General features: G+C 41.6%; 1 protein-coding gene across 1 annotated transcript in view; it reads right to left on the minus strand.

Moving 5' to 3' along the window:
* KIAA1456 (KIAA1456 ortholog) overlaps positions 1–10,155 on the minus strand; it is a 90,327-nt gene that overhangs the window by 28,753 nt on the left and 51,419 nt on the right. Inside the window, exon 3 of the mRNA XM_011970725.1 lies at positions 4,235–4,401. Coding sequence (XP_011826115.1) covers positions 4,235–4,293 — 59 coding nt within the window. The 5' untranslated portion in view covers positions 4,294–4,401. The remainder of the gene's footprint in view (positions 1–4,234; positions 4,402–10,155) is intronic.

Genomic DNA, 10,155 nt, shown 5'->3' on the forward strand with positions numbered 1-10,155 from the left:
TATATTTGTTTATATCTACTCCAATTAGCACTCCAACTAGATTTATATAGTCAAATATCAATTGCTCGTATAACTTTTTACACATGTATCACTAATGGAAATTAGATTTTGACAACTTCTAACTGCAACTGAAACTTGCTTGAACCTTTGTGTTAAGAAACTAAAATCCAAAATAATGCCAAAGGTTAAAAATTCTTGCTCTAGAAAATCTAGAGTTGTAGTGCTTTGAAGTTGAATATATTATGTTCATTTCCAGAATAATAGGAAATTATTAAAAAGGGAAATTTTCAGTGAGCCCTATGTGTGTGTAAGCTGACACGCCTTCTAATGAATGCTTGAGAAGTCGGGAACTGCGCCTTGGAACTCAGCCTAGAAGCACAGGCAAGATTTGAAAATCTTTGTTTCAGCCAGGCGCGGTGGCTCACACCTGTAATCCCAGCACTTTGGGAGGCCAAGGCGGGCAGATCACCTGAAGTTGGGAGTTCGAGACCAGCCTGACCAACATGGAGAAACCCCGTCTCCACTAAAAATACAAAAATTAGCCAGGCATGGTGGTGCATGCCTGTAATCCTAGTTACTCAGGAGGCTGAGGCCGGAGAATTGCTTGAACCTGAAAGGTGGAGGTTGCAGTGAGCCGAGACCGCTCTATTGCACTCCAACCTGGGCAACAAGAGCGAAACTCCATCTCAAGTAAAAAAAAAAAAAAAAAAAAAAAGGAAAATATTCATTTCTTGTCATTTGAATTGCACTTGCAAGAAGAATCAATTCCAGGGTTCCCCAAAGATGGACAAGTCACTGTGCTTTTCAGGTCCTCTTAGCCTGCTTTTCAGGGAAAGCAGCAAACTTGAGAATTCTAACATAAGTAAGGCGTATAAATCAAGTCACTTCAGGGCACTTGATGTGTTTGAAGAGCTGACCGCTACAGAAGGAAGGAAAGGAAAGGGAGAAAGAGTAAAGATGCTTAATCCACGGAGCTAGAGGCATGCAGGCATGAAGGTAATGCATAGTCAATACCTTCTAGTCAATATCAGTGTCTTCTTAAAAAATGAAAAAGCTTCTAGCCAATATCAGTATCTTTTTAAAAAACAAAAAAGACATTAGTTTGAAAGAGCAGAGGGTCCATCAGAGGTAGTAGTGAAAAATAATTTTGGAGATCTAAGATTCTGGGGAATATCTGATCCCTTCCCAAGCCTGAGGCCACGCACATATGACCACTATTTGCAATCGCAGACATTTTAGAGATTAAAATACTTTTAAAAGCCTTTGTTTATCCTCTGTTCCTCTGGGGAACTGCACCTCTCTCAGACTCCAAGTGTCACTGGGGCCTGCCAGGCACACTGACAGTGGCAGTGCGGTGGGTACATGATCCAATCTCGGACAGTTATTCTCCCTGGCCCGGGAAATTGACAAGAGGTTGGAGCAGAACTGCTGATGGCTCAGCCCTGAAGCAAAGATCCTCATGTCTCATCCCAAGTTGTAACTTTCCTGAGGTTTGGTTTGCAGCGGTTCCTTTTATTGTGCCAGCTACTTAGGCATTCCCAACACATCCTCCTCCTTGCTTTAGTTCATTTTGGCATATATAGCAAAAGGACTAAAGTATTACAAACTTGAATGCTCCTTCACAACAACAGCGTCTACCCCAGTAGCGGCCACAGTGAAAGAGAGGTACCATGGCCACTAGGGTTGCCAACGGGACTCATCACAAATGGATGAAGGGACTCTTGTTGGAGCAAAAGAATCTACTGAGATGGCAATGTGCTATTGGAATGCCAGCCTAGAAGATCAAAGTTGTCGCAGTGCTGGCACCTTTGCCCCCTTTCTGTCTTTCTGTTTGTACTGCCATCCCCTAGTATCTCAGCTAGTCTAGCTGGTCTGTCTGTTCCTCTCGCTGTCTCTGCACCGCCTACATCTATCCCTTCTAATATACTCATAATGATGGGAGTTGGCAACACAACCTTCTCTGTTAATGTCCACTTGGCTGGAGACACAACACATTCCTATAGTAAAAGGTAACTGCGTAGACCACGTAGCACAGGTGCCGTTCCTGGTTTGCTGGCTACAATTCATGATTTTTCTTCTCTGAATTCAAGAAAAGTTGGTTAGAATCTGTATTTCATGCCGGTGCAGGGTTAATTTTTCTATACAATCCATTGGATAATATTCACTCCTTCTTGAAAGCCCTTCAGGGGACCTCTACTGCCTACGGGATAGCACCTGCACTCCTCAGTCTGTCATGAAAAGCCTCCCTGACCTGGCCCAGTCCACTTTTCCAGTCTTATATCCTGCAACTACAGTACCTCAAGGTCTCAGCTCTACCCACACAAATCTACTCACTTTTTCCCAAGTGGGACTTGCTCAGGACCTTATTCAGGTCTTTGCTGAAGCCAGCAGTCTATTCTCTCTCACCTGCAATGCTCTCCTATCACTTCCTCCTGCCAAAATCTTCTGGTCTGCAAAGTCTAGCACAGTTTCTTCCTCCTACATAAAGGATTCATGGATAACTACAGATAAAAATCATCCGTCTCAGTACTTTTTTTTTTGGAGGGGGGGGAGATGGAGTCTTGCTCTGTCACCAGGCTGGAGTGCAGTGGCACGATCTCTGCTTGCTGCAACCTCTGCCTCCCGGGTTCAAGCAATTCTCCTGCCTCTCAGTCTCCTGAGTAGCTGGGATCACAGGTGCACGCTGCACACATGGCTTGTGTGTGTGTGTGTGTGTGTGTGTGTATTTTAGTAGCGATGGGGTTTCACCATGTTACCCAGGCTGGTCTCGAACTCCTAAGCTCAGGCAATCTGCCTGCCTCGGCCTCCCAAAGTGCTAGAATTACAGGTGTGAGCCACTGTGCCTGGCCCCAGGACTTCTATACGCTGCAAACTTATTATCTCTATCACTCTTAGGGCATTTTTCCAGATACTGTCATGAACTCTCAACTATATATATGTTCCCAACTAGATTATAAGGTTTTGGAGGGCAGAGATGGAAATGTGACGTTTTTATATATCTATATCTATATCTCATCTGTACATCATAGAGCCTAGGATAGTGCAGAACACAGAGCATCACTCAATAATTAATTGTAGAGCCAATGAATCAAGGAGCTGTTTCTTAGCTCCCTCTGCAAAACAGCAGTACTTTACTCTGTACAAGCTGGTCCTTGACTCTTCGGTCATAAATCCTGAAGAGCCGGCTGTGAGTCAGTGGGCACTTGGAGGAAAGCAGAACTAAGACTGAGCTTTTCCAGTTTTATTTTGTGTTTTCTGATTTGCTGCCCCAGAGGTCTGTTGTTGTTGTTGCTGTTGTTGTTTTGAGACAGAGTCTTGCTCTTATCGCCTAGCCTGGAGTGCAGTGGCGTGATCTTGGCTCACTGCAACCTCCGCCTCCTGGATCCAAGCAGTTCTCCTGCCCCAGCCTCCTGAGTAGTTGGGATTACAGGGGCCCGCCACCACGCCCGGCTAAGTTGTGCATTTTTAGTACAGATGGGGTCACCATGTTGGCCAGGCTGGTCTTGAACTCCAGACCTCAGGTGATCCACCTGCCTTGGCCTCCCAAAGTGCTGGGATTACAGGCATGAGCCAACGCATCCAGCCAGGTCTGTATTATAGGTACAATCTAGGCATACAATGGTCACTTTTTCATAACTAAAGAGCAATATAAATACTGGAAATGGTTCTCCTATTATAAATGCCACAGAGGACACAGAATTAAAAAAGAGAGAGCGTAAAATTCTGCTTTAAAATTCAAAGACATACTTAAACTACAATTCTAAACTGAAAATGCAAATTGGCCCACACAATTAAAAGACAGATCTTTTATGTTATAAAAAAGACCTAATTACAAGATGCATAGCTTTTTAATTTTACTTTTTAATACATGCGACTTCACACTTAACATCTATCATTTCCAAGTACAAATGATACTGTAAACTTTTGTGTGATAAAAATCTCATTTAAAAATATGTTTAAGTCCTACCAAAGCATTTTGCTTTCTAAAAATGCTAAATATGTTCTCATAATTTTTACTTACCCTGTACAACTACTTTCAGATACTGTTTCCACCTTGTGCAAAAACAAATTCCAACGTACTTTATATCACATTGTCATAAATTTAAAATTATAGGGATTGGGAAGAATTAGATTCGCTAAAGATGCACATTGCTAAAAACGCCTCATGGTATGTGAGTTGCTGAAGGGCTGAAAGCTACTAACCTGAGTCATCCTGTGATTACAGGAAAATTACCTCTTGTCTTTGTGAATCACGGCAGTCTCCACCTCCAGAGAGTGGCAGTTACTTCTCATAACTTTCTCAATGTGTAACGTCAATGAAAAGTTGTAGGAGTGAAATCAAATAGTGCAGTCCTTCTCATGATAAACCACTGGTGTGAGTCTCTGAAGGGAGCACAGGCCCTATCAGGAAGAAAACAAATAGTAAACGTCATTTCACATGATAAGTATATGAAACCAGCTACAGCCCAGGTTGACTTCCTGACCTATGCATAAATTACCCAGCCAAGTAGGGATTAGAAAGAATTGTTAATATGTGGAGTGTGCCAGAATTATAAAAGTAGTTCAAATCAATGGGCCAATAAATCAATTCCTAAGCTTTCTATAAAACATACAATACTTTCTCCTAAAGTTAAATTGAATGATTTCATCTTGTTCCTGGGAAAATTGCTAACATTGAGAGTCATCTCTGATTCCAGGGGCTCAATTAAATGTATACTATCTAAGACAATATTACTAAATTGTACTAAATCATTCCAGTACAATTGGACTGCTCAATATTTTCCATATTACCAGCTACTCTCATGTCACTTTGACAAATACTTGTAGTTATTCATCATTGTTCACATTTTTCTTCTTGTTCATTAGAGTGTCATGAAACCCATGAAAAAGCTTTTAGTAATTAAAAAAAATAATGCACCAAAAACCACTTTGTAATATAGAGGTCTTGTGGTATACAATGAGATCCCGAGAGATGCCTGATGTGATAGGAAAAGCCCATCCTGTAACACCTTGGACCCTAATTGCTTGTCTGCAAGTGGGGTGAATGGACTATAATCTAAGTCCCAGCCTGCAACCATTTTGCCTAGTTTCCTTTTCACTTGTGTGTTCACCACACTGCCACAAACTGTACTGCTCATTACTCTCAGTGATTCCCACGATGGCAGAGTGCATGTGGCATTCCTACTCAGAGATGCATGTGGCTTCCCCCAACATTCCCCTACACCAGCCCCACCCCAGTCCTGGCCCCTATTTAAAACATCATTGATCTGGATGTGCTTTGGAAAGCTTCTGTCTAGTCTTCAGAACTTGCCTATAGATTTTAACCCCAGCTACGTCTCACTCATATGTAGGCACATGATCTGTGCCGTTGAGAGCCACAGAAGCTAACTTGTTAGAAGTGCATTTAAGAAGCATTTTGAAAGAGCTACCAAAGCACCTCATCTTTGCTCATGCAATTTTAGAGCCTTCCTTAATTATAAGAGGGATGATGTTTGCTGACTGAGTCCCCATGACAGGGTGAAGCTAAAAGCTCTCTGTTCAGACTTACCCTGCCAGGCTCTGACCTGGGCAGTCAACTGTTATCAGACAATGTGGTTGTCTACGCGCCTTTCCTTCAGGCATTTGTGCCTTTCCTTCAGGCATTTGTGCCTAAATGTGTTAGACCCCTCAGATAAGCCACTGAAGGCAAAGTCTTGAATGCCCCCGTCAGTAAGAGTACCAGTGAGAAGAGAAATTGTAGCTAGTGTAGAAGTAGGAGGCATATGTAAGCTACCTGGGCAGGAGGTTTGTCTATATGCCAAATCAGGCACCCAAAACACCTACAGATATGACTGATTTCGCTTCATTTTCCTAAATTCGGATCCAAATTTGCCTCTGTCTAAAGTACATGAATCATATCACCTTCTCCAAGAAGTTGTTGGGCAAAGACAGAATGGGGTCATATCTATCTCAAAGGAGTTGAATTCCAATTGAGTCTTTTCATTAAATCAGTCCTATTTAGTATTGAAAGAAATGCATTTCTTCCCTTCTTCTCTTTGACTAAGCAGGAGGCCATCTTCTAGGGCAAGGTCTGTACCTTAAACCTTCTGAAATGAGCCATGCATGTATTTTCCTGGGAAGAGGGTCAGCACCTCAAACCACGGCTCAGGGGCAAAGCCAGATTTTTGGGGAAAAAAAAAGAATTTTCTGTATTAAATTAAAAATACACATTCATCTTTTCAACAAATATTAACTGAATCTCTGGTGAATGTAAAGCACTAAGGATAGAGATAAAACAGCTCTCACCGCATTCGGGACCCCAGAATTTAATATTGGAAGCATACAAATAAATAGAAAATTAAAGTGTAGGAGAACCTTTACTTCTGGGATGGATACATCCTGAGCTAATGTGATTCCCCAAACTCATGCCTTGCCTTATTTAATACCAAGAATCAAGATTATTTGATATAATCATCTACAAAATAATAGAATTGATATGGTTTGGCTGTGTCCCCACCCAAATCTCATCTTGAATTGTAGTTCCCATAATCCCTATGTATTGTGGGAGGGACCTGGTGGGAGGTAATTGAATCATAGGGGTGGTTACCCTCATGCTGTTCTCATGATAGTGAGTGAGTTCTCACGAGATCTGATGGTTTTATAAGGGGCTTTTCTCCCTTTTGCTTGGCACTTCTCCTTGCTGCCGCCATGTGAAGAAGGATATGTTTGCTTCCCTTTCCACTCATGATTGTAAGTTTCCTGAGGCCTCCCCAGCCATGGGGAACTGTGAGTCAATTAAACTTTCCTTAATAAATTACACTGTCTCAGGTATGTGTTTATTAGTAGCCTGAGAATGGACTAATACAATAATCATATATTTATACAATCATTATAAAATAATTATTTTGTGTCGTTGCAAATTATTAAACATCATGGACCTTTAGGTCACTTATGGTGTTCAAAATCACAGTGTCAATACCCCTTATCTGGTGTGATGAATGTTATGATGTGGGTGTGCACCCGTGCTACAGGAGCACATAGGCGATGCAACTAATCCAGCCTGGAGTGGGAAGGGGGAGTGAAGGCTCCTTTAAGGGGCTGACACCTAAACTGAAGTTCAAAAGATGAGTGGGGTCAGCCAGGTGACAAGGAGAAGTGGGTGATTCCAGGCATATGAAACAGCATATGCAAAAAGAAAGACACAAAGCCAATAAATGAATGACAACAACAACAACAGCAACACACGCACACAAATATATATAGATGGTCCCAGACTTATGAAGGTTTGACTTTATGATGGTGTGAAAGTGATACACATTCAGCAATAATTGTGCTTTGAATTTGGAATTCTGATCTTTTTTCCAGGCCAATGACATGCGGTGGGATCCTCTCTCACAATGCCGGGAAGCCACAGAGAGCCACATCTCCCAGTCGGCCACATCATCATGAAAGTAGACAACTGAGATTCGACAGTGTTCCTTGTTGCCAGGTGATTTTGCCCAGCTGTCAGCTAATGTAAGTGTTCTGAGCACGTTTAAGGTAGGCTAGGGACGTAGGCTATGATGTTCTGTAAGTTAGGTGTATTAAATGCATTTTTTTTTCTTTTTTTGAGACAGGGTCTGCATTCTGTTGACCAGGCTGGAGTGTAGTGGCACCATCACAGCTCACTGCAGCCTTGACCTCCCAGGCTCAAGCGATCCTCCTGCTTCAGTCCCCGAGGTATCGGGGACTATAGGCGTGGGCCACCACATCCGGCTAATTTGGTTACTTTTGTAGAAATGGGGTCTCCCTACGTTCCCCAGGCTGCTCTCAAACTCTGGGCTCAAACAATCCTCCTGCCTTTGCCTCCTGAAATGCTGGGATTACAGGAGTAAGCCACTGCACCAGGCCTAAATGCATTTTTGACTTACAATATTTTCAACTTGTAATGGGTTTATTGGGCTGTAACCCCATCATAAGTTGAGAAGTGTCTGTATTAGTTATTTGCTATGGGCCAGGCCCTGTTGTAAGCATTTAACACGTATTAACTCATTGAATCTTCCCAATAACTATATAAAATAAGAACTACCACTTCCCCCATTTTATAGATAAGAAAACTGAGGCACAGAAGACCTAAGTGATTTTCCCAAAGTTACATAGCTAGTAAGTGGCAGAGCCAGGATTTTAACCGAGGCAATTTGACCCTAAAGTTCACACTCTTAACTACACAGATGGTGAGGAGAAATGGAGGCAGGGAAGCAGATGGTGAAATAAGAGGGTGGAAGAATGGGTAGGAGTCAGATCACATAGGTCCTAGTCCAGCTTCTGAACATCATGGGGGAACCACTGAATTATTTCAAAAAGAAGAATGACAAAATTTGATCTGGGTTTAAGAAATTGCCTCTGGTAGTAGTGTAGACTGGCATCGCGTGGATGCGTCCACAATGAAGACAGAGAAAGAACTTGGTTAAATATGTTAGCAAAGAATGATATTAATAATGCTTAGAAAGGATTCAATACAAGCGATATTAAGAAGAAAGAACCAAATTAATAGGACCTGATGACTCATGAAAAGTTAAGGCAGGGAACATACTGAAGATGAAGCTCTGATAATAAGCCTGATACAGTACAATGTACCCCTACTATCCTAAAATAAAGAAGAAGAAAGAATACAAGGTAAAGCAAAGGAAACTTTTAGTAATGGCCATATATAACTCTAATAAACCCTTCCTTTGTAATGTATGTGTATACATCCAAATTAGTTTACTTAAGATGTATGCACTTGCAGGAAATAGGATACAAGAAGGACTAGATACTGGTAACTGATTTTGAAATGCTATGATGGTCAGTAATGCATTATACTTTATATTACGGTATGAGCTGTTTGAACATAAGTTCTATAATTGACGGTAGCACTTTCTAGACAGGAACACTATGTCTTATGATCTCTGCATCTTTTTCAGTATTTTTACAATGTTCAATAAATGTCTACTGTATAAATATGTGAAGAACAGAAAAGAAGGATGGCCCCTGGGTAGACAGTGCAGGGGTTCACTATCAGAGGAAATGCGATAAGAGGTCGAGGTTTTAGACTTGGGCATGTTGTCTCTGTGGTATCTGAAGGACCACAAAGTTAGATGGACATGAAGCTCAGGAGAACTTCATTTAAACATCAGCACTGGCTGGGCACGGTGGCTCACACCTGTAATCCCAGCTTTGGGAGGCTGGGATAGGCGAATCACCTGAGGTCAGGAGTTCAAGACCAGCCTGGCCAACATGGTGAAACCCCATCTCTACTGAAAATACAAATACAGTAATTTTTTTTGAAATTACAAATAGCCAGGTGCAGTAACACATACCTATAATCCCAGCTATTCAGGGGCTGAGGCAGGAGAATTCACTTGAACCTGGGAAGCAGAGGTTGCAATGAGCCAAGACCATGTCACTGCACTCCAGCCTGAGCAACAGAGTGAGACTCCATCTCAAAAAAACTACATAAATCAGTAAATAATAAAATAAAATAAAACAATCATTATCCTAGTACACAGCCCATTAGAGACATTAAGTATATTAAATCAAAAGAGAATACATATAGTAAGAAAAGAAATGGAGCTAGAAGAGGAAGAATCACAAACTCTTAAGTCTCATAGATGTTAGCATCAGAGGAGAGACTACCATGTACGCTAGAGCTCTACTATAATTAAATTTAATTTGAGAAATGTTGACTAAGCACCTACTAGGCAACAGATGCTTTGGTAACTGTAAGACAAACAAAGATGGGTGGTCCTTACTCTCTCGAAGCTACAGACTAATTCAGGAGTAACACAGAATAACAGCTGAATAACCATAGCCAGGGGTAAGCATATGACGGGTGGATACAAAAGAATAGACAGCAAGCAATATTAGCTTTTCTAGATTGGGGTGACACTTGGACTCTGGTTCTGACTCCCTCTAAAAATGAAGCAAGTAAAACAACCTCATAAATATTTTCTCGTCTACACAAAACTCCTCAATGATACACCAGAGAGATTACAACGGAAATGCTAAAGAAAGGAACAGCTGGCATCTCTCCTTGAAATCCTATGAGCAGAACAAACTCAGAGCTTCAAAACAACAAAATACGTTGCATCTGGAGAATATGATCCTCTCTGGAATCCCATCAGGGACTAGAAAGTTACTCCCCATAACCATGTTGAA

The sequence above is a fragment of the Mandrillus leucophaeus genome, unplaced genomic scaffold, assembly GCF_000951045.1.
Source record: "Mandrillus leucophaeus isolate KB7577 unplaced genomic scaffold, Mleu.le_1.0 Scaffold97, whole genome shotgun sequence".
Lineage (NCBI taxonomy): Eukaryota > Metazoa > Chordata > Mammalia > Primates > Cercopithecidae > Mandrillus > Mandrillus leucophaeus.